Genomic DNA, 25,679 nt, shown 5'->3' on the forward strand with positions numbered 1-25,679 from the left:
ATTGGTCAGGAAGCCACGCTGCTGAGCAACAAGTGAAGCCGGCTTTCTAGCCAATCAGGAAGCTGGGGCGGCACGCAATGACCCGGCTTCCTGATTGGCTAGGAAGCAGGCTTCACATGTTGCTAGGCAGCGTGGCTTCCTGACCAATCAGGGAGGTAGGCCATTACATGACCGCCCACATTCCTGATTGGAAAGGAAGCTGGCTCCATGCTCCCTCGGCACTTCCGGTCAGAGGGATACCTCCCTCTGACCGGAAGTTCCGGTATTGGAGCATTTGGGCAAGTACGAGTATTGGCCCAAATACTCAGTATCAGCCTTGATTCCGATTTTAGTATCATTATCACTGCATCTGATAACTGTTGGCCAAAGGTTCACAGATAATATTCAGTATATGACCAAAAATCACTGACATTACAGCTGCTTTTTAAAATAAATGATCCCCCTGTAAAGGGCTGCACATCAAGTCCCAAAGGGCCACAGGGTGGACATCAGGAGGCTAAGCAGTAAAAATGAATTTTGCTCCGGTAAAAGTAATTGTTTTTACTCCTTGATCCATCAAAAAGTGATTTTCAGCAACACCAGAATCTCCACCTCCCAGACGGCTGAATTTTCCTTGTAACAGAGGCCTTGTGAGGGATGGAAAAGGCAGAGCCACCTATGAACTGGTGGGTGTAAGTTGCCTTTTATTTATTTTTTTTGTTTTTGTTGCAAAAGGCCTTGTGCCCAAAAAAGTAAAGTTAAAAAAATAGCAGACTTGGGTCCAATTCACACCAGCCGCAGCGCTAAACGCACCGCGGCTTTTGGTCCTTGCCTGACAGTGCTGATGTGCCCATCCTGGCACATCACACTGGGTACTTTTTTTTTTCTTTTGGCAGAACTTTATTAAAATGGCACAAGTGGACATTTCATTCAGTTCTACGAGCACAGTGGCGTGCGAGGCGGTTGCCTTGTCTTGCGTTTCAGCTGTCCTGGAAACAACGGTCAGAACTGGTCCAACGCATATGGTGTGAATCAGCTCTTACTGGCCTGATCGCCAGGTGAAAATAAAGGGGGGGGGGGGAGAAAACAAATGCAGCCAACTCATCTAAGAACTGTTAAGCTCCCATAGATTACATTTTCTTTTTGAGTTTAGATATGCTTTAAAGAGGAACTCTGGGATTTTCAAAAGTTAACCCTTGTGGGGGCTACCTTTTGCACTTTTAATCTTTCATATTTTTCTTTCTTTTTTTTTTTTTTTTTAATGAATGAAAAAAAAAAAAGGAAACTCCTTTTGTGAAAGAGTTTGAGTATTCAATCAGTAAGGAATGTTCTTTTCTTTACAATTGATTTGTAATAATGAATGCCTTTCTCTCAATCAGATGGTGTTCCCTGCTCTCAGAATCCCACCACTGCTATAAAGAACTGGATCCACTACAACAAGGAAGAGAGGGAGGAGTTTTCTGAAATGCTGCTGTCCAGCCTGAAGGTATAGTGTCATTCCAATGAGCGGAATTCATCGCTACAGCTCGCGGTATACTGAGACCACCGCAGTCGGGACGGATCCTGAAAATGCTGTCGTGATCCACCCAACTGCGTGAATGACACCTGGCTCTGCCTATCTAGAGGCAGAGCCAGCTGTGCCCGCCCCCTTCCCGTCCTTTTCCTCCAGTCAGCGCTGGAGGAGCGGTGAGGGGGGAATCCCTGCGGGGAGTGTGACTGACGGTCACCCGTGAGTGAGCGACAGCATGTGTTCCATCACTTCCCGATCTATTGAGCCGACGTGTGACAGTTTCATTGTCCCACGTCGGCTCGAACTATGAGGCTGCGTGTAGTCCGCATCCTTGCTGAATAAAAGCCACAAAGATCTGAGCTGACTTGTAGCTGTGCACTGAGATAATCCACAAGAATAGCAAATATATTTAAAGTACAACTGTCTTGACAGGATATGAGCACTGCCATTGGTGGATTTCTTTTAAAATTCTAGTTGCATGGAATTTGTTATATATGTTGCTAATACTTTTGAATTACAGACGCAGAACAAGCATGTTATAAAATAGTGTCAGAATTCTGACACTAGAATTATCTCTGCATTTGTTCCATGCCTGTGCTTGATGATCTCTATCGGAGGGCAGGAAAGACATCAGAAGTCTAATAGACGCATGATGTCTTCATAAAGAAAACCTGTCACCTCCAAATGCTGTCACATATGGTCCTGTCATCCTCTTTGTGATGGCAAAAGTGAAGTAAAAAAGGTGATAGAAAAGTAAAAAAATAATAAAATTAAACATTTAAACCAAACGTGCCACCCCCACCATCTGACTCTAATGAACATGTGTGCGTAGGGCATGCGCGTGTATGTAAACGCGATTCAGGACCTCGGTTCAATGAAAATTGTATTCACCAGACCTCCTTGAAGTTTAATTCACTACCCCTGCTCTAAAGCCGTGGTTCTCAACTGGTGGGTCGTGACCCAAAAGTGGGTCACAACCCCGTGTTCAGTGGGTCACCGTGGGCCTTTCACTACACAAGGTGAGAGGCTCCTCTGCCTTCCCATAGCGCAGCACTGTCAGTTCTCACACTGAGCAGCCATTCAAAAAAGGGTGGCAGTGCTGAGTTTCAGCTTGAGGTGGGGTTTACATTACATTTAGTCATTACAGCGCCCGGGTTCCTGATTGGTCAGGAAGCCGGATCCATGCTACTTCGTCACCAGGTGACGAGGAAGCATGGAGACGGCTTCCCGGCCAATCAGGAAGCTGGGAGGTGGGTAATGATTCGCTGCCCGGCTTCCTGATTGGCCAGGAAGCCAGCTCCATGCTCCTTCGTTACCTCGCCGGGCAGTGTGTAATGACGCGCCGCCTGGCTTCCTGATACCGGAAGTTCCGGTATCGGGATAGGCATCGGTAGAATACTAGTATCTGTATTGGTGCATCCCTAGTAGCTATTGTAAAGCCTCTTTAGCCAATCTCTAAACCTGAACACTGTCACATGAAGGAGAGAGTAACGTCATGACATGCCCTGTGTAAGCTGTAACACCAGCCAACATTGGGTATTCTTCATCAGTAGTAAAGAAAAGACTGACAAGGTGCGCTGTGAAAGGTAAGTATAAGGAAGTAAGTGGTGGGCTTTAAACTTACCCGAATGGCCAAGGTGGCAGGGCCGCTTTAAGTGTGTTTGCATATGAGTATGTGACAGTTAAATGTTCATGTCTTTTTTCTTTTTAAGGAAATTGGTGAAAATGTGCACATCTATCTGATTGGCAAGGAGGAGTCCCGCACACACTCCATTGCAGTCTCACTACATTGTGCACAGGATGACTCTATAAGCGTAAGCGGACAGAACAGTCTGTGTCACCAGATAACAGCGGCCTGCAAACACGGGGCCGACCTGTATGTGGTAGGAGGCTCCATCCCTAGACGAATGTGGAAATGTAACATGGAGACCATGGATTGGGAGCGTTGCGCTCCTCTACCTAGAGACCGCCTGCAGCACACACTGGTTTCTGTCCCCAGCAAAGACGCTATCTATTCTCTCGGTGGGAAGACGCTGCAGGACTCTCTCTCCAATGTCGTCATTTACTATCGAGTACAAGACAATGTATGGACAGAAACCAGCCAGATGGAGGTCTCCATCTCAGGCGCTGCTGGTGTGAACCTCAGCGGGCTCATCTACTTATTTGGAGGCGAGGAGAATGACCTGGACTTTTTCACCAAACCCTCTCGTATTATTCAGTGTTTCGACACCAACACTGAGAAGTGTCACGTGAAACCGTACCTGCTGCCTTTTGCCGGACGCATGCATGCTGCCGTTCATAAAGACTTGGTGTTCATTGTAGCAGAGGGAGACTCGCTGGTCTGCTACAATCCCCTCCTGGACAGCTTCACGCGGCTCTGTCTCCCTGACGTATGGAGCACTCGACCCTCCCTCTGGAAAATTGCCAGCTGCAATGGCTGCATCTATGTATTCCGCGATCACTACAAGAAAGGTGACGCCAACACCTTCAAACTCAATCCCGCCACTTCTGTGGTGACTGTAACAAGTGGCATTCGCTTCTTGCTTACCAACCTGCAGTTCTTGTTAGCATGAGGCCTGTATTGGGAATAGAAGAGTAGGCAGACGTGCAGGCAGTCGCTTTGACCAGCCATGATCTCGCTATCGGGAAGGTCATGACACTTCAGCTGTAAGAATCGCAAAGAAAACAATCAAACTAATGTGTATACATTGGTGGGACCAACAGTGTAATACAGTGGGCTTGGTCTACCATGCTGAAACAGCTTTGTGTCCTCTGATGCATTTTTCCTTGTTAAATCCAGCTCATATAATGCATATGGTTGAGGGTAAAAGTTGAGCGGGCCCCCTTTAAAAAAACAAATCTGGTGTGTTTTACGCCTAGGTAACTTTAAAGGGAATGTATATTTTTTCAAAAATTTTTTAGATACCGTATATGTGTAAAAAAGATAGGTTAGATGTAAATAGTGTCATCAATATGTGATATAAAAAGAATCCTTTGTTTCTATATATAGTTTTTTATTATATATAATATTTGTCTATATATATATATATTATTAAAAACTATATATAGAAACAAAGGATTCTTTTTATATCACATATTGATGACACTATTTACATCTAACCTATCTTTTTTACACATATACGGTATCTAAAAATCTAAAAAAAATATATATATACATATTTGTCTATAACATATGCAGGGTCAGCTTTCTGCTTTATCAGTGATACGCAATAGTGAGCTTTACTGCTCCTGCACTCACAATGCACGTCTGAGTCGGCTGACTCACTGAAAACAATAGGCTGCTGTAGTGGCAGGAAAGCAGAGTGATTGTAAATAGAGTGTCTGCTTCCTCTAATGGCTGCTTTACAAATTGCTCTATATTTAATACAATGACAAAAATAAGGGCAAGCAATCATGTTACAATGGAAACATTTGGGGGAAAAAAAAGCTAGTTTAAGGTAAACACTGCTATGATAGTTCTACATATACCGATCAGCCATAACTTTATGACCACCTGCCTAATATTGAGTAGGTCCAGCTATTCCCACCAAAACAGTCCTGACCCGTGGAGGTATGGAGTCCACTAGATGTCTGAAGCTATGCTGTGGTATCTGGCACCAAGCCAGCAGTAGCAGATCCTGTAAAGTGACATTAAAGTATAACCCACCCCCCCTCATGCTAGTGTAAGGACTTACCTTAAATGATGCCTCTTAATCCGATCATCTTCTTCTTTACTGTGGTTTTCAGGAGTCTCTCCAGCACTGGTGCCGGTGTTCTATCGAAAGTTCAAACTCGTCAAGATCTCCAACGTTATACATCTGAGTTGCCCCACTCAATAAGGCCGCAAGCGGCTGCCATATTGAGTGGGGCAACTCAGATTAATAACGTGCTGGATTAGTCTGACCCTAGTTCATTATAATACTTTATTGCTGTGGTATACGTGTATAGGGAAGTGGCGCATGTGCAGTACAGCCTTCTCGGCCAAACCTCTTACTTCTAACTAAACCCGGATGTCAGGTCATTGGAGATCTCGAGGAGGTGGAGTTTTCGACAGAACACCGGTCTTCAGATCCCATCGCTGACTCCTCCTCTCTTAACTGGCACTTCCTGTCCCACGGAGTTTTTGCGGGTGCATGCTGCTGAATTTACAATGTCTCTCCTCGTCTCCCTGGCGAAGATCTGAACTGCACATGCGACCGCCTGAGAATCTTCGGACGGGAGCGCGCAGCGGAGACACAGGTAAGTTTTAACCCTTTTGAAACTTTTTGTTTTTGCATATATCTACTGCTTGCTAGCCTTAGATATATGCAAAAATCCCTTAGGTTTAATAACCCTTTAAGTCCTGTAAGTTGTGAGGTGGGGCCTCCATGGATCAGACTTGGATGTACAGCACATCCCACAGATGCTCGATTGGATGGAGATCTGGTGCATTAGGAGGCCAAGTCAACACCTCGAACTTGTTGTGTTCCTCAGACCATTCTTGAACCATTTTTGCAGTGTGGCAGAGCACATTATCCTGCTGAAAGAGGCCAGTGCTATCAGGGAATACCGTTTCCATGAATCGGTGTACTTGGTCAGCACCAATGTTTAGGTAGGTGGTACGGGTCAAAGTAACAGGACACAAGGTTTTCCAGCAGAACATTATCCAAAGCATCACACTACCTCCGCTGGTTTGCCTTTCTTCCAATAGTGCATTCTGGTTCCAATCCCTTCCCCAGGTAAGTGATATACAAGCACCCGGCCATCCACATGATGTAGAAGAAAACCTAGTTCATCAGACCAGGCCAACTTCTGTCATTGCTCTGTAGTCCAGTTCTGATGCTCATGTACCCATTGCAGGCATCTTGAGTCGTGGACACGGGTCAGCATGGGGCACCCTGACCAGTCTGTGGCTACGAACCTCAATATGCAACAAACTGTGATGCTCTGTGTGTTCAGACACCTTTCTATCAGAACCAGGAGTAACGTTTTCAGCAGTTTGAGCTACAGTAGCACTTCTATGGGAACAAACTACATGGGTCAGCTTTCGCTCCCCACGTGCATCAATGAGCCTTAGCCTATGACCAGGCCCGGATTTCCCACAAGGCCACCGAGGCCCGGAACAATTGATGAGGAGGTAGCGTTGGCGGCATGGGGGGCGTATTGTGGAACCTGGCCTTGGGGCGGAAGGGAGAGTAAATCCGGCCCTGCCCATGACCCTGTCGCCAGTTCACAAGTTTTCTCTCCTTGGACCACTTCTGGTAGGTCCTGATAACTGCAGGCCGGAACATCCCACAAGGGCTGCAGATTTGAAGTTGCTCTGACCGTTGTCCAGCCATCACATCAGGGACAAAATGTTCACTTGCTGCCTAATACATCCCCTCCACTTCCAGGTACCATTGTAATGAGATAATCAATGTTATTCACTTCACCTCTCAGTGGTCATAATGTTATGGCTGATCAGTGTATGTACTCACTAAAACTATACTTTCCCTTTAATACCCAATATAACAAAAAATGGGCAGATGGTAGAGCTTTACTGCGGCTTAGCTGACACAATCACAAGTATTGAGGCTTTATGGATGATGCAGAGTCAATTAAAGGGCTAGCGTCATCCATGACAGGTTTAAAGTTGAACTGTAACAATCTACTAAATGCCTTGTGATGCAGCTGGACTGTTTTCATTTAAAGGAGAACTATGAGATGAGTGCTTTTCACTCACCTCATAGTTCTAGCCGACCTGCGACAATGAGACTGTCACAGGTCGGCTCAGTAGATCGGGAGGTGAGTGAACACATGCCGGTGTTCGCTCACTTCTCGATCCTGTCACGGCTTTCTGCTGTGACAGGGGAGGGGATGGATTGCCCCCGTTCCAATCCGCCAGCGCTGACTGGCGGAACGGACAGGGTAGGGGGCGGGTACAGCTGGCTCTGCCTCTAGATAGGCAGAGCCAGCTGTCACTCACGCAGCTGGGCGGATCTCGACATCGATGTTGGGATCCGCTCCGGCTGCGGCGTCTCAGTATACCGCGAGCTGTAGCTCGCAGTATACTGAGCCTTGGGTGACGGGAGGACGCTAGTTTGTGTCCTCCCGTTACCCTAAGGAGAACTATGGGGAAAAACCCTAACCCCATAGTTCTCCTTTTAATAAATCTTTATGTTCATTGTGTATCTTAAATTATCTTCTGTAACATTGTCTGGCTGCAGAGTGATAATAAAGGGACTAGCCTGGGAGAGGAATTGAGGAAATCATTCCCCGTTCATTCAGTAAGGCTCACTGCATGCGTTTTAACCCTTTCGCTGCACATATAATCCACGTTAGGCCTGAAAATTACTTTAAAACCACCTGAGAGTTATATTCTTCCTGAAAGCCAAGAACGTATAGAATAAAATGGCAGCAGTTACAAATGTTTACGTTGCATGCATTGTCGGGATCCGTCCCGGCTGCGGTGTCAGTATACCGCGAGCTGTAGCTCGCGATATACTGAGTTTTGTTTGGGCCACGGGAGGAGGCTAGTATATGTCCTCCCGTGACCCCTTAAGAGAACTACGGAAAAAACACTTACCCCATAGTTCTCTTTTAAAACAAAAAAATATTGAGGATAGAGTCCTAAATCTCTTTTCCTGAAACCCCTGTTATTAATGAACAGGAATCCCCTATACTGAGTGCTCCTGTCTATTCATAAACTGTGGAGATGGTTTGAGTTACTATGTCCACAATCATGAATGAACAGGAAGTGATGTACAGTACTTCCTGTTCATTCATAACTGGGGACACAGTAAACTTACTATGTCCTCATAGTTACTAACACATGGTGATCACACCCAGAGTATCAACATTATATTAAAAGTAGCCAATTCATCCCATTGGTGTTCTTCAAAACTAAAATATCAGTTTTGTGTAAAGTGACCCTTCCACCTAGCCAGGCTGGAGATTTTTTTGCAATATTGGGATTCTTTTTTAAAAGATACATTGTCAAGCATTTTGCCTCATTTCCCAGCACAGGCAAATTGCTTAGATCAGGGGTAGGCAACCTCGGCAACCCATCTATCGTGGAACTACAAGTGCCTTGAGGCAGTGCAAGACTGTCCACCACAGGCATGGCTCAGAGTGGCAGGTGCATTATGGGATTCGTAGTCTCACCGCAGCTGGAGTGCTGAGGTTACCTACCCCTGGCTTACATATTAAAGTCTGTCCACCACTGCATTGCAGTGTGTTAAGAAAAAGCTGCATTTTGGCCTCACAAAGTCCTTCAAAACCACAGCTCTGTATGGAAGGGGCCCTAAGCTTAAAGGGGAACTATGAGGCGAGTGCTTTCCACTCACCTCATAGTTCTAGCCGACCTGTGACAAACTGACCCCATAGTTCTCCTTTAATTATGTGTTACCGGCTGCTACTGTACCAAAAATATCAAAAGCAACCTTCAAACTTTTTTAATTAAAAGCGAAAGCCCTTTAAGATTAAAAGAACGCCGTTGTGAAAAATATTGTGTTCTGATAACTGTATGTGGATAGTAGTTGTAATGCAATAATTGAATATATGGTTTTCTTTTTTACTTCACAATGCCTGTATTCATATTGTATCCACATTTGTATGCAGGCCAAGCTGTTCAGCAAAAGGGACCATGATAAGGGCTGGGCAAACTATCGGTATAATCCTGTCACTTTTGCTGGACTGCTTGTTCTGCATGTAATTGGGTAGAAGATATAAATAATCCATGTAAAGTATAAAAAATGATTAATTATACTGAATACCAATAATAGTTCAGGCAGTCCCCGAGTTACATACATCCGACTTACATCTGACTCCTACTTACAAACGGAGGCTATTACCGTACAGCAGGGGTAGTTGTAATGCTATCGCGCTCGTGCTGATGAGGAGTGCCCGCCTTTGTGGGTCTGGTTCGTAGTACTGTCGTACATTACAGGAAGTTGGCTCTTGTTAGCCGTGCAGACGAGGAGTGCCCGCCTTTGTGGGTCTGGTTCGTAGTACTGTTGTACATTACAGGAAGTTGGCTCTTGTTAGCCGTGCAGACGAGGGGTGCCCGCCTTTGTGGGTCTGGTTCGTAGTACTGTCGTACATTACAGGAAGTTGGCTCTTGTTAGACGAGGAGTGCCCGCCTTTGTGGGTCTGGTTCGTAGTACTGTACGTACATTACAGGAAGTTGGCTCTTGTTAGACGTGCAGACGAGGGGTGCCCGCCTTTGTGGGTCTGGTATGTAGTACTGTACGTACATTACAGGAAGTTGGCTCTTGTTAGACGTGCAGACGAGGGGTGCCCGCCTCTTCTTCCGGGTCACTGTGAGGTTTTTACTGCTGTCTGTATCCTCATTAGAAAGATTTAATCTTACTTCCTGTCCTTGAGACAACGGGAAGTGAGAGGAAATCTACCCCTAGGAAGGGAAATTCACTCCTGTAAGAGTGATCATGAGAAAAAGGTGTCTCCACTGAAGCTTCATCACCAATCCTTGTTTTCACGACAACCCAAAATTGTCAAAATCCAGTTGTCACAGGGACAGAAAGTGAGGGGAAATCTTCTAAACAGGGGCACACACAGCAAAACAAACGCTACAGGGGGTTAACCCTTCCCTATGCTATCCAAAACTAAAAACAATATTGGGAGCTGGAGTTGCACTTGTACCTGTTCCAACTTACATACAAATTCAACTTAAGAACAAACCTACAGAACCTATCTTGTTCGTAACCCGGGGACTGTCGGTAGTCTTTTACTAAAGATGGTGGAACCATGCTTAGCCATTTTGCCTCTTGGAACCCAATAAAGGTGAGCCTGTTGCTTCTCCAGAAATTAGATACATCACCTTTGGCTGCACGTTTATGTATACTGGTACAAATGGTTGCCCTGCACTATACAGATACAACAAAGTATTATGCATTTGGTCTCTGCTATGCTGATTTTCCCCAGTCATCGTCCAGGGCAGCCTCTGAGAGATGGGATCCTCCCACCTAAAGCATCTATACTATAGCTGAAGCCTGTGCTACCTTTGGCAAGAGTAATAGGGTTATATCGCTACTAGGGAGTTTTTGTCCAGGGAATTTCAATTCACCTGGATGGATTGGCTACAGAGGTGATTGACCATTCTAACAGCGCTGGTGGACACCTCCAGACATGCTTGGGGTTCCTACCTCTGGGGCAGCACTGTTACCTATATTGGTTTTACCTTATCTCTGGAGGCCTTTTTTTTCCCTCGACTGTTAAAACCGAACATGTAAACGGATATGCTATAACTTTATCCCACTTGAATAAGGATGGAGTGCTGAGAAGGGTTATGGGACTCTTCCATAGCTCCTTTAGGCCTGGTTCACACCTGTACGGTTTTGTAGCGCGTTCAACGCTCTACAAAACGCTCAAACATGAAAATCCCATTGTTTTCTATGGTTATGGTTCACACCTTGCTGTATTTCAGCCCGTCTGAACGCGCTACAAAACAGCCTACGCCTGAAAAGGTGCATGAGCTTCTTTGCGGCGTTTTTTTCCCGCGTTTCCATTGGGATACAGCCAAGTAGCCATCAGAAATGCGCGTTTGTCCCAGGTTTTTTTTAACGCGAATCGCGGTAAAAGCGTGCGTCAGGAAACGCGCGGCAAACGCACATATTCGATAGCCTAGGTGTGAACAGAGCCTTAGACTGCTCAGATGAGGTTTCACTATTGGTTTCAATCTCACCTGGGTGGGTCTGCTCCTCAGGGGAATGACCCTTCTGACTACAAGAAGGGGTATAGCCTCGGATAAGCTCAGTGTCCGGCCAGTTGCACTGCGCTATTAGGTGTACATTTATATATTCGATGTGTCTGAACTGTGACAGTCACCTTTTTTTTTTCTCCACAATCATAATCAACAAAACTCGTCTTTACTCTTAAAAACTGGAAAAAATAGACTTGGAGCCACGACTGGGGATTGAGATCCTGGAAGCCGATCAGATTTTACTATTCAAATGAAAGCCCATTAAAATCTTGTATCATCTTTTTTATCTTTCTGTAGTCCTTTACCCACATGTTATGATTTGTGATTGATTCTTGCTTAGAAATGCATGAAAACACTTTTGATGTCCATTGAAGGGAACATTTGGGTTAGATACTGGCAATCAAAATACCTAGGGAAGCACCGACATATCGGCCGCAAATATCACTTTTGGAAAAATGCTGAAAGTGCCATTTTCTGCCGATATAGCGGTGGTGCATCCATTCTTTCTCTCCTCTCCTCTGCCGAAGCTCTGGGTTCCAGCGGGGAGGAGAGAAACTGTCACAGGCGGTGCGGTGGGAGAGCGATGTGAGCGGCTGGAATCTCTCCTCCCCGCCTCCTGTCACAGATCGGCAGAGCAGAGTGTGGGCGGAGACAGCCAGCGCTGTCACAGGAGGCTGAGATCTCCCCACAACGATCGCTCAGCCTCCTGTGACAGCGTGTCAGAGAGGAGAGCGGGTATAAGCAGTCAGTGATCGCTGACTGAGGACAGAGTATGGTTACTATATCTTCAATTATGAATGGGATCTCCATCACCTCCTGTTCACTCATGATTGTGGTTATAGTAAATGTACTCTGTCCTCATGTTATGAATGAACAGGAGCACTCAGTGTAGAGCAGGGGTAGCCAAACGCCGGCCCTCCAGCTGTGGTGAAACTACAAATCCCATGATGCATCTCTCTTCGGCAGTCAAGTCTGGCTGTGAAAATCTCGCAATGCCTCATGGAATTTGTAGTTCCATCACACCTGGAGGGCCGCAGTCTGGCTACCCCTGTTCATTTATAACTGGGGCTGCAGAAAAAGAGATTGAGAACACAGCGTGCCCTCAATCTCTTTTTCTATTTTAAAAGGGAAATATTAGGGATCCAAACAGACCCCTAATATTTCCCCCGAAGCCCCTATAGGTTAAAAACATTTGTTAATACAAATACAAAAAATAAAAGTTTATAATAAATAAAATATTTTAAAGAATCTGAAAAAGTTTTAAAAAAAAAGCATTTTCAGTTTGACATTTTTGACCATTTTGGTTTCGTTGCACCTCTACAAATAACTGTAGGCTAGCCCGGGATAATCCCTTTGGCCTCAGTTTTGCTATGTCCTAGCAGCCTAATGTCCTCTTCAGCTGTGCGGTGTGGAAGTCTATTTTGCTAGCATCTGTGTTTCCTATTCTTCAAGATTTCTCCTCTTCAATCAAGACTGTTCTTCACAGTGCTGCTAGAACTTGCCTCTCTAATCACAGCCATCAGATCCAGCCGTCCTCAGCCTGGCTTTTGGAGTGCCACGTCCAGATTCCACTGGACTGGACATTGCAGGGATAGCCTGGAACTGACCTTCAAGCTCTAGGTTTTGTGTGGGGTGCTTTCCAGATTCTGTTCTGGTAAAAAGTTAGCTGCGAAGCACTTTCCAGGTCGAACCCACTGGTATTGCCTAAACTGTTGCCTTGTCTCTGAACACTCACTTTCCTGACACCAATACATGGCAGCATACAATGGGTATGGCTCCGCCCCCAGCCCATTGTATGCTGCCATGTATTGGCATTAGGAAAGGAAAATTACCGAAAGGTAAGTATACAATTTTCCGTTTTGTGAGTAAGGCAGTCAGGCCAAAACACTAGAAGCTACCTCAAGTAGAAAGGTTGCTGAGGTATTTCGGTATCGAGTACCGACATTTTTTCCCCCGTTACTTGTCGATACGAAATATGGTGTACTGAAAATCCCATTCAGGAAGCCAGGCAGCGTGTAAAGACTCACCACCCGACTTCCCGATTTAGCAGGGAAGCCGTCCACATGCTTCTCGTCACTATGTGATGAGAAAGCATGGAGCCGGCTTTCTGGCCAATCAGGAAGCCGGGCAATGACGTGGAGCCGGGCTTCCTGATTGGCAGGGAAGCCGGCTCCATGCTCCCTCGTCACTGACGATGGAGCTGGCTTCCCGATACAGGAAGCATCGGGCTAGGCATCAGAGCATTTGGGCGAGTACGAGTGCCCGCCCAAATACTTGGCACTGACACTAGTATCGGTGCATCCCTACTGTAAGGGTCGCCCCACTGCAAGTGTTCAGTCTAATGAATCCTGGAGTTCTTTAATGCTTCAATTCAGGTATTACTCTGCAATCCAATTGTTACTTACAATACTGCAGTGGAACAGCGCTGTCTTTTTTGCGTCTGGTGCAAGGTTACTAATGCATATGACTAAAAATTAATATGCCAAAGTGCAAAATCATAAATGAGTAACTTCTGTCCAGTTTTTATTTAAAAAAATGTTTATTTAACAAGTTTTAAGACAAGTTTTCATACACGCAGGCAAGAAAAAAAAAACAAATTTTTCGGTCAGTGGACAGTCCCGAAGTCTGAACTGTGATAACTTAGTGAACTAAAGAACATTGTTTAAAGTGCAGATAACCAAAGGACCAGTCAGGACTCAACTTTAACCGGTCTTACTAATGTGAAATGCAATCTTCTTAGTTGTTCGGAGTTGCAGCACACCACCATTGCCCTTTTAATGTCTTGTTTGTATTTATTCTTGAACAAAGTAGAGAATGGCCCCAGCTTCACCTCGTGTCACCCTCCACCCCCTAAAGATTCTGAATTGGTTATCGAGTAGTAAAACTTCTCCAGCATTTGATGCTGTCTGCTGTGGATCAAAATGTGTGGACGGATATTCGCTATGAAGGCGGTGGCGACATCTGGCCCCCATTTGTGTTTCTGTGGAATAAAAAATAAAAAAAGAGCTACATTACTACACACCGGCCATGTACCACAAAGAGCCATCAAGTTAAAGCCCAAATCCATTTTATTAAATGTTAGGCCCCATTATTCTCAGACATCGTCCCATTGTTATACTTTTTCTGCTGTACAGGCTCATACTTGCAATTCCTCCACTCCTGCCTACCTAATTCCTGGTTGGAGGACACACAGCCTCATTCAACCCTTTTCCTCTAGGCCAGGGGTAGGCACACTCCAGCCTTCCACCTGCGGTGAAACTACAAATCCCATAATGCATCTGCCTCTGGGAGTCATGTCTGTGGCTGCCAGAGTGTTGTAGTGCCTAATGGGATTTGTAGTTGCACCACAGCTGGAGGGCTCAAGTTTGCCTATCTCTGCTCTGGGCCTTTGCTGTGTTGCCCACTCCTCAGTTGAACTGGTTTTGGACATCCCAAAAGGTTAAAGCAGGGGTAGAGGCGACCTTGGCACCCCAGCTGTGGTTTAACCACAAATCCAAACATGTCTCTGCCTCTGGGAATCATGCCTGTGGCTGTCAAGAATCTTGCTGACTGCTATAGCGCTACTGTGTCCCTGCAGCTGAAGGAACTATGCCTGGTTGGTGTTATGGCCTACCACAAGGATAGGCAACCTCGGAACTCCAGCTGTTGTGGAACTACAACTGCCGTGAGGTATTGCAAAACGGACATCCACAGGTATGACTCGCAGAGGCATCATGGGATTTGTAGTTTCACCACCGCTGAAGTGCCAAGGTTGCCTACCACAGGTTAAAGAGCTCCTGTTTCCCTCAATGGACAAGGAAGAAAATATGGAAAATTGTTATCTTAAGCCCCTTTCACATTGAGCGGTTCGCAAATCGCGCGTTTGTCGCACAATTTGCATTTTGCGCGGTATCGCGCACATGCTTGCATTGGGCAAGCTTGAATCGCGGCTAAATCCGCTCCAAAAAGGGTCCTGCTGTAGCGACACACGACCCGCGACAGCAGGACCCTTTGCCCCATTGAGAAGCATTGGAGAGCGATATCGCCCGGTAAATTGCCGCAATATCGCGGGAATTACCGCACGATAAATCGCTCAATGTGAACGGGGCCTTATACTTACCATAATTTTCCTCTCCTGGCCTATCCTCATGTCAGCATATCCTTGAGCTGACCCATGGGTTAGCTGACATGTGGAGGCGAGGAATATGGAAAATAGTTATCTTATACTTACCATAATTTCCCTTTCCTGGCCTATCCTCATGGTCAGCATAGCCATGGGTCAGCTCCATGGGTATGCTGACATGACGAGGCCAGGAAATGGGTTTTTGTACTCACCGTAAAATCCTTTTCTTGGTGTCCATTCAGGTCCCACCACTCTCGGGGTCTCAGTACTGCTTTGCTACAAATCTGAGGCATGCTGGTAGTAGGAGGTTATACCTTGGCCTGGCCTACAGTTTTTAGTTTGCCACTTTCCAATGTCCTGTAGGCAGCCGTATAACTTGAAGGTAAAAGACTTCCCGTCCCCCTCAAAGGACTCCAAGAAAAGGATTTTACGTTGCGCACAAACATCCTGTGTGAAGTTTTGGAGGTCACCTTACAGCCATATTAGTTTTGGGACTCTCACCTCTATTAAGTAGGCAGCCACCATGGTGGCACTACGGGATCTTCCAGCCTTGCAGTGGATGTAAACACTGTGACCCTTTTCCTGGTGTCGGTGTACAAACTCCACACCTTTCTGTAAGTTCTCCAATGATGGGACTCCAGTGAAGTCAACAGTGCTGAGCCTCAGCTGCTCCACACCCAGGGCTTCCCACTGCTGCAGACAAATAAAGAAACAATTGATGGGAGAGTTTAAAGAGAATGTAACACATAGCAAAAGCACCCACATGAGAAGCCTCAGAAAGAAGCGGCCAATGTTACCTCCTGGGCTGCATACTAGTTCTCAGCCATATGTGTCATCATTGACAGTGAAGGTGAAATGATTTTGACATTTTTGAGAGGGTGTGACCTGAAACATGGTCATATGCCCCACCCTCCTAATGCTCCCTACACTGAAATGCTGGCTGCTGTCGTTTTTTGACTTTGTCATGGTTCTGCCAACATAGCCCTCGTCATCCATTCACAGATCCATTTACCGGATCACTGAAGCAGAGGGACTTGTACTTCTTAATGGAACACACTTGTAGTCCATTGACACTTCTGCCAGTCCCATAACTGAAAGTCTCTACCTCAGTACAGACAGGGGCTGGGAGGAAAAGTCTGCAGGAGCCCGAGCATTGCACCTGCCATCCACTGATCTAAGACGAGCTCCGGAACGCATGGCACACCCCAATGCGCTACAACCACATGCGCACAGCTCTCCGCCACACCGACTAGGCCGGATCCACAGCCTGGGGCTTCAGGCTCCTTCCACCCTGAAAAAGAAAATGGAGGAAGGACCACCCGGAAATGGAGGGGAAAACCCCACTGTACCCACATCAAGACCACCAGCGACAGAGGACCCAATGGTAGAGCTGCACAGCAGGGGGACCAGCGACCTCAAGACCGACTGGACCAAGGAAAAAAACAAACATGACGAAGCGTTCCTGGGAGGTAGGAAACACAAAAAAACTGAGGGACGAGGGGGTGGGAGGGTAATTAACCTCTTTTTCATTTGTGTTTCCTGTAGTAGGAGGAGCCAATAGTCTCTCAGGTTGCTGGCCCAGAAGATGATTGGAGAAAAATTATAAATGGTCAGTTTTCATTTCATGTGTGTGCATTTATTTATTTATTTTTGGGGAAAATCTTATCCTGGCCTTTGAAGTGAAGCTGAACCGGTTCAAGTTTAGTGTTCGGGAAATACATTGCAGTCTGGAAGCCTGATAATGGCAACTTCCAACTGAAGATTATTACAACTCTGCACCATGACAGGTAACTTGGAAGGGAACCTGCGGGGGTTTAAATTGAAAATATTGGGTGGCCATTGGTGATTAGATTTTTATTTTATGGGCTTTAGGACTATGGCCCTCCTCCTGTGACGAGGGAGCATGGAGCCGGCTTCCCGACCAATCAGGAACCTGGCTTTATGCTTCCTCGTCACCTGAGCATGAATCCCGGCCAATCAGGAAGCCGGGTGCCGCGTCATTACATGGCGCCCAGCTTCCTGATTAACCATAAAGCCTGCTCCATCCTTCTTGTCATCTAGTGACAAGAAGCATGGAGACGGCTTCCCTGCTAATCGCGAACCGTGTGGCGAGTCATTACACGCCGCCTGGCTTCCTTAATCCAGTATCGGTATTCGGTATCGGTGAGTACCGGGAAAAAAATATATCTCACTAGCACAAAGGCATAGGCAATATAACAAATGTTACAATGTCCTGCTCGGCCGGAGGAAACACAAAAATAACTGAAGCGTGCTAGGCTTGTGCTCTTTTTATTTAGGTGTGGGTGATGTGTTTCCTGTTCCCATGGGAGGAGCCTATCTCTCTGATGCTGTCCTGGAAGGTGACTAGAGAAAAACCGGTATCAGTGCATCCCTAATTTTTACAGTGCAAATAACCAAAAGTTAATTTTCCCTGGAGTTCAGCTTTAAAGAGGTAGTAAACTGCTGAAGTAAAATATATGTTTTGAGCCCCCAGGAGGTGAATGCAATAATGTGCTACAATGTACAACACGTTAGCACATCATGGCTGACTTACCCTACAAATGATCCCCTCCAGCGCTGCGCTGTCACTCCCCTCTGTCGCTTCCATCTTCATCTCTGGTCTACTGCCAGGTTCGGTGTCTTCGGCTTCTTGATTGGCCAGATGGGATTGATGTAACTCCTGCAACCAATGGGAATTACATACCTGAGAAGAGTGACACAGCAGCCTGGTTTCATACTCCTCATTCATAGTGATGACCCCACGTACGTTCTCTTCTTTAATCAACTGCAGGAAACACATTAGTGTGAATTGTTACATATTGCACACAGAAAGTTAGTACATCACCTTGGGTAACAGGACAGTGGGGATTAACAGCATCCAGTACGCAGTATAGCCATAGACGTTGCCTGCTCATTAGTACATCTATATAGGATAAACTTTCAGGTTAAAGCCTACCTGAACTCTCGATTTAAAGGAGAAGTACTGGGAGAGTAAAGCATACCATTCCCAATACTTAGAGCTGTGTAACACTGACACTGCAGCTGTCACACGTCGGCTCTAAAAAAATCGAAAGCCGAGTGATCATGTGACCGCTGATCGCCGAGTTCCCGATCTTCTACATGCAGAGTGGTGACTGTCAGTCAGGAAATTGCTCACAGTTGGGATTAAATCTGATCCAAGAACACATTGGCTGTCACGCTAACCCTCTCGAATCAATACACTAAAGCCCAAAAAATTATTTTTGTCTTGCTTAAGCAGGGGAAAGGGTCAGACCAAGGGGTAGCCAATCTCAGCACACCAGCTGTTGTGGAACTACAAGTCCCATGAGGCATTGCAAGTCTCTGACAGCCACAGGCGTGACTTCAAGAGGCAGAGGCATGATGGGATTTGCAATTTAGCCGTACCTGGAGTGCAGAGGTTGCCTACACCTGGGTTACAGCCTCTGTGTTTCTTTTTTTCTTCTGAATTTATATACATTAATTTATAATAAACCAGACAAAAATGTCTCAAGATACTACAATGTAACGTTGGACTGCACTTGACTTCTAGCAGACTGCGCATGCGCACTCACCTTGTTACTCATTCCCCGGAAGGGCAACGCACCTAAGATGACCGTTTCATCGATCCTGTCATACCACTTCCGGCTAGAGAATTTCTCCATCAACACATTATACAGCAAAGTCGGGTAAAACAGTACGCGGGTCGCCACCGCTTGGAAAGGCATGATTTCCAACAAGCATATTACCCTGTAGCCTTGATTATAGTGAGCGCCATATTGAATACTGGCGCTTCCGTCCTCGTACTGACCCTGCGTCACGGAAAGGGCGGAAGTAGGACAACGCCATGATTGATAAGGGCATACCTTAATTGTTATTTATTGCTATGGCGCTTTAGAAACCTTGTAAGAAAGATTGCGCCTGTTGTAAGTCCGTGCACCCTGATACTGGCATCATTGGCCCTGGGTGTTCCCTGATCTGGAGCAGCTATGTTGCAGCTGAAATTCTAATGCAGTCTAGGTGCCCTCTAAATACTTGAATAATAGATATAGTCTCCCACTATAGCATTAGTGGTCAGTAAGTATTCACCTGACATTTGCACTGCGTAGGCTACAGTGTTCATATCAGACATTCCATCCTCAGTGCATCTCAGCAACCCTGAGCCTGATAATATCACAGGCTCAGCATTACTGAGCTCCCACTTGGCCAGTGCACCTGTCACACAGGTGGATGCAGTGGGTGGGCTGAGCCTGACGGGAATTCAGAGAATTGAGTTCCCCATCAGGTCTGCTCTGCTGCAGATTGATAGCAGGTGGGTGTCAAAGCCAGCCTACTACTGGCTATGACACCTGCCTGCTGTCAATCAGCAGCAGAGCGAACCTGATGGGGAACTCAGTCCTCAGTATATCTGTTAGCAAGCAGTAAACATATGCAAAAAAAGAGAGAGTTTAATTCTGCTTTAACTGAACAAGCTAAAGATAGAAGCTAATTGGTTGCCATGGGCAACTGCTCCAGATTATGCCTGCTCCGGTGTGTGTGGGGGGGGGGGTATAGCCCCATTGCAGGGGTTAAGAAAAAGTTTTCCTGGAGTTCTTCTTTAACCATCCCACAGTCTGTTGAAAATGAGCAAAGACGCTCATGGCTTGAGATATGCTTTATCAAAACCACGCTGTAATTTTTGGGAGGAAACAACGTTAACTGAAAACACTTATGACCCTCTTCCATATGCATATTACATCTGGTTTGCACGCTTCACCATTAAATTAAATAAATAGGAATTTTCTTGGTTCTGTGCTGAGTTTTTTTCAAAAATGCAGCCAGAATCCAGAAGTAGAAATGGACCCGTGCTGTTTTTGGGGGTGCATGTGGTTCTTTCAGTTATAAAATATTTAAAATATGACACATTCCTCTGTTGCTTCTCCTCTTCCTCTGCACATCACCTGACTTTATAGAAAAACCATGTTATGAAACCCTTTATCCCTTGCCAGCATAGAAGTGTCAATGAGCTGTGTTTTCCCATCCAGCCACTAGATGGCGCTGAACATATTGTAAGTGGATGACTCATCAGCAGCCATAAAATTCTTAGGGCAGAAACAATGGCAGAGTTTACATAGGTCACTTCCTTGTATTTCCAAGACTGCACTGAATTGTATACTGATAGCTAATTGTGGTACTTTGGGCCAGATTTATACTTCCAATATAATTATAAATATTTCATTATAAAATAGTGTATCACTCCTACCATCTTGTCTTGTATTGTGATTGTAATGTCTTACTTATATTGTAAAGCGCTGTGCAAACTGTTGGCGCTATACAAACCCTGCATAATAACATTAATAATCACTAGCAAGATAATGATCATGATTACAGGAGTGGAGTCAAACCCACTTTAACCCTTTTGCTGCCAATACGTTTTTTGCACACATGTTATAATCCACATTTTAGACCTGAAAATTACTTAAAACCCCCAAAAGTTATAGATTTCCTGAATGGCAGCAGTTGCAATTTTTTAGGGTGCATGATATTAGCGCAACTCTTTATAAACCGCAAATTTTAGTAAAAATTACACTTAATTTCAGTTCACGAAACACAATATAATACCCATTTATGTTTTGTTAAATATAAAAGATGAGGTTATGCCTGGTAAACAGATACCTAACGTGCCAAGCTTAAAAAATGCGTGCGCTCATGAAATGGTAACAAATTGTCCATAGGCAACACTTTAAAAGCCCACACAGGTCAGTGGTTTAGAATTAACACTGAATAATGGTCCCAGTATTGTCGCACTCACTCTGGCGCACACGGCGATACCTAACATGTGTAGTGCAATTGTCATTTTGGTACGTAGGCACACCTGATTTGCATTTACATTAGTATGCGTGTGTTCATGGGGGCGGGTGACATTAAAAGTTTTTTTTGTATTTTTAAATTTATTTTATTTTTAAAAACTTTTTTTTTACTTAACTTCATTGCTATCACATAGGGGGGGGGGGGCACACAAGCTCCCTAAGTGGTAGCGTATTAGTGCTGATAGGTTCTCTTTAAGGTGACATTAGGGGGCTAAAAGACCCCCTAGTGTTTACCTTTCCAATTCAAAGAAGCTATTCAGGCGCTGATTGTGCTTCAGTAGCTACTTCCTTGGCTTCTCTAGCCGGGGAATGACAGCTAAGGAACCGGAAGTGATGCATTCGGTGTCACTTCTGGCTCCATTCAGCGGGGAGCAGATCCATACGCTGGCATCTCTCCCCTCTACCCGCAGACACCTGTGATGCCAGTCTCGGGCACGCAGGAGGGGCAGCGGAGCCCCGGAAGAAAGGCGGAAGTGTCGGGTGGGGCACTCTTCACTGGCCCCTGGAAGCTCTCTGGTGGCAGCTCAGATACTCACCCCAGCCCCGTAGGCAGCAGCTCAGCAGAGGATTAATCAGACCTCAGCATGGCAGAAAGCAGACCGCCACCTTATGGACATTATTATTGGGGGGCACCATTGCTAATATTGCCCAGACACACACCAGTACCCATGCCCAGTAAACCTTTTCCACTCCAAGGATTGGCAGCATGCACTGACAACAATACAGGTTGTAGCACTGGGGTGTGGGCTGAAAACGTTTTTTTTGAGTGCCAGCTTTAGGGCACAAACACGCTCTTCCCCCACCCCACCAAAACAGAGTTTATTGAGGTCATTGCACACAGTGAATGTCATGAATACTAGTGTGTGTGCATTATTAATGGTGGTACTCTGCTAATAATGCCTGCAAGGTGTGTGAACCTAAAAACGAAGAGTAAATAAAAGGGTCCAGGACTAAATGGCCTATAAAGTCTCTCCTTGGTGGATCTCAGACTTGCCAAGGAAACTCATGAAATTGCCGATTTAAACCTATTTATCAGAAGCATGCAGATCAGGAGATCTGACCTCACTGGCTACATACTTTTTCAGGTTCAGTGACTCAACATTTTTGATGCCAAAGACACCCAGGCAATTAGCATTTGAAGGTCTGTCATGGCAGTTTATATACAGTATTGTTGTCATTACAGGCTTCCTTATTTTATTCCAATTAGCCACACTTCCCCTCTCCCCTTCATTTACATTTACTTGTGCCACTCTAAGGCACAAGTAAATGTAAATGCTCAGAGTCATTCATCGGTGGGAGGAAAAGATTGCAGTGGGATCAGTATTTGGAATACATGCCTGCTGTGGTGGGAGTAATAATGACCTGGTGTCAGTGGTCAGAAAACAGTTGCCCCATGTTAGTGTCAGGAAACAGGTCTCGCCATTGGTGGTTAGCATGAGTTTGTGTATAAAGAAGAAGGAGAAGGAAGTGCCACACATTGCTGGTAAAACTGGGTTTAGGGGCTTTTAAATGCACGCAGTAAAAAGGATGTTGAGCAAACATGGGCATTTTCGTAGTGCACTTAGCAAATCGGAAAAGATGCCAAAATCAGTTTCAGTGGATGGTACTAGAAGGCCGCATTTACAGAAGTGGTTGCCGGCAGATTCTTGTATGAGGACAGTTGTGTGCACACAGTGGGAGGAATGCAAAAAGATCTCTTTAGAATCCCATCATGCATCTGCACAATAAATGTCGGCGCTTTCCCCAGATTTATGTACCTGTTGGAGAAAGGTACATGAATTTGGAGCAAGCATCACAATTTGCAGTGTACAGGCGCTCTGAGGCTGGGGTGTCCATACCAGATATTCCGTTCTGAGTGCAGGTCAGTAACAGTGAGCCTAAACTGCCGGCCCTGTTACACAGGCGCAGTAGCCAAGGACTTATACTTTGTGAGGGTGGAGTAGGATGTGGATGCTGTGTTAAGGTGCCCACACACCTTGCGATAATCGTACGATAATCGCGGGAAATCCCGCGATCGTACGATTATCGCAAGGTGTGTGAAAGGCGTGCGACCTCTGCCACTGTAAGGTCGCACAACTTTTATCTTAGGAACATGTTCGAAAACCCACCGAGAATCGTACGATTGTCGGCGGGTGTGTAGCATGTTCGTAAGATAAATGCCGCACGGGCAAGCGCACACTGCCCGTTCGGCATTGAGGTCATCAAAAGCCTGCCCCTCAGCGGGGCGGGCTTGCGATCATCGCAAGTACGATCTGCCAGTCCAAGATGGGCAGATCGTACGTTTTTTAAATTACCTTTCAACCATCGCAAGACAAAAGTCTTGCGATGGTTGTAAGGTGTGTGCCCAGCATTACTAGTTCCTCATCAGATCCACTCTGCTACTGATTGACAGCAGGCAGTGGGTGGATGCCATAGCCTATGGCAGGTTGGACTATAGAACCCGCCCACTGCCTGCTGTCATTTAATGGGAGAGCAGACCTGATGGGAACTAGTACCTTAGCGTCCCCATCAGGCTTCGCCCACTTGTAGCCTCACTGGTTGATAACACACTGTTGGCTACAGTTGACCAGTGATGCTGACAGAGGGGGCAGAGCCTAATGAAGATGCTCAAGTACTAGTTTCCCATCAGGTCCACTCTGCTGCTGATTGACAGCAGGCAGATTCTATTACCAATAGCCAGCCTACTATTGATTATAAAATCCGCCCACTGCCTGCTGTCATTCAGCGGGAGAGCGAACTTAATAGGGAACTAGTCTCTCGGCATCCCTATCAGGCTCCGCCAACTTGTAATCTTACTGATTGATAACAACGCCGTTGCCTACAGTCGAACAGTGATGCTGACAATGGGGAAGCCTGATAGAGATGCTGAAGGACTAGTTTCCCATCAGGTCCACTCTCCTACTGATTGGCAGTAGGCAGATTCTATAGCCAATAGCCAGCCGACTATTGTATCTATGGTATCCTCCCACTGCCTGCTGTCAATCAGCAACAAAACAAACATGATGGGGAACTAGTCCTTCGGCATACCTATCATGCTCTTTTCATTTAGCCGAAGGCATCTGAGCAATGAGTGACTCAGCCCTTGCCCCATTCAGCTGCTGGGCAGGAGATTTCCTGACTGACTGCTGATTGTAAAGAGGAAGGGTATGCTGCCTGATGGCGACCTCTTTGTCAGGAAAAGGCCTGTGTCAGTTCTGGCAATTCTGCATCCCTCTTAAGGGAGCTGCTGGGCAACAGAATACTGCACATTTATGGAGAAGCCACTTTGAAAGTAAACATCTTGTCAATTACGGCCAAGAGGCAGCAGAGCTTAGTAAGGGGGAGGGAGACGCAGGACAAGGATCTAATCAGATAAGTAGAACTAAAGCCCACACTTGTTTTTTTTTTCTATTATGGATAGAGTGGAGTGGGTTTTAACACCTGTCAGGATTTTTTGCTTCTTTGCCATATGTGTACCATTGTGGATATTTTCCTTCACTTCCTGTTCATTAACTACAACAGGAAGTTGTCTCCAAAGTTAGATAAATCCCATTTTAGACAGCTGTTACCCCATTAACATATTCCCCCTCTATTTCTGTACTGGTGACAACTCAAAATGTGTGATTTTCTTTAGGGCTGGTAATGATTAACATTTTCGTGTTCGATTAATCGAAAAAATTTTAAATCGATTAATCCATTCATTTCGATTAATTATAACGCACATACAGATCCAACTACATTGGCCTATACACATACAGCACAGCAATGAAGTAATAAAATGAACTAGGATCACACTAATCCAGCATGTTATTAACCTCTTGCTGTCCGCCCGTAGTAAAAAAACGGACGGACGGCAATTTTTTGCGCTACACATGTTACATATCGCCGCGAACGTCGCAGTGAGAGCAATCATTTTAGGGCCATCAATCACTGAACATATTTAATTTCCACAGCCCTAATTTTTTTCACCTTCACTCTTGGTGATAATGGTCACCAGGACCAGAGGGGGGAATCTCTCTAATGGGAACACAGACACAATTAAAACCTGACAGGAGCTCTAATCCCTCTCCACTCCGAAACTAACAAAAACACTTTAACGTGCTGGCAAGGAGCATATAAGAGAAAGAGCGAGCCAAGCTCATCATTGTGCTGCAGCAGGGGTGGGCAACTCTGGCCCCCCAGCTGTTGCGGAACTACAAATCCCAGGAGGCATTGCAAGATTCTCTCAGCCACAGGCATGACTCCCAGAGACGGGTGCGTGATGGAACTTGTAGATTCACCACAGCTGGAGGGCCAGAGTTTGCCCACCCCTGAGTTATAGATGGGTACATGACAGTCTGGGCCCAGAGGATGTGGGTTGAATGATGCCGTCATTTAACCTGAATGACTGAAGATACCTTCTAGCAGAAAAGAAGTAACATCTTTCGATTGATTGTGAGTTTTATAGTAAAAGCTTTTTATTTTATCTTTTTGTCTGAAGTTCTATTTTAATGTTTTTATGTCCCAATCATTTTAACACAATAGGCACAATATAACCCAGGATACATCCTGCAAGTTTCTGCGCACTATGCACTGAGCGTGATC

General features: G+C 45.6%; 2 protein-coding genes across 2 annotated transcripts in view; one reads left to right on the forward strand and one right to left on the reverse strand.

Annotated features, from left to right (window-relative positions):
• The window catches only part of KBTBD4 (kelch repeat and BTB domain containing 4), an 8,599-nt gene extending 4,226 nt beyond the window's left edge, over positions 1–4,373 (forward strand). The window contains exons 3-4 of the mRNA XM_018559744.1: positions 1,359–1,465; positions 3,202–4,373. Of these exons, the coding sequence (XP_018415246.1) occupies positions 1,359–1,465; positions 3,202–4,062 (968 nt within the window). The 3' untranslated portion in view covers positions 4,063–4,373. The remainder of the gene's footprint in view (positions 1–1,358; positions 1,466–3,201) is intronic.
• Positions 4,374–13,995: 9,622 nt separating this feature from the next.
• PTPMT1 (protein tyrosine phosphatase, mitochondrial 1) lies at positions 13,996–19,058 on the reverse strand. Its single transcript, XM_018559731.1, has 4 exons — positions 18,843–19,058; positions 17,975–18,055; positions 15,772–15,963; positions 13,996–14,148 (listed from the first exon to the last, which is right to left on the reverse strand). The coding sequence occupies exons 1-4, from the start codon at positions 18,993–18,995 to the stop codon at positions 14,005–14,007; spliced, it is 570 nt and encodes a 189-aa protein (XP_018415233.1). The 5' UTR covers positions 18,996–19,058; the 3' UTR covers positions 13,996–14,004.
• Positions 19,059–25,679: the final 6,621 nt, after the last annotated feature.

Source organism: Nanorana parkeri, unplaced genomic scaffold (assembly GCF_000935625.1).
Source record: "Nanorana parkeri isolate BGI_ZX_2015 unplaced genomic scaffold, ASM93562v1 scaffold414, whole genome shotgun sequence".
Taxonomy (NCBI): domain Eukaryota; kingdom Metazoa; phylum Chordata; class Amphibia; order Anura; family Dicroglossidae; genus Nanorana; species Nanorana parkeri.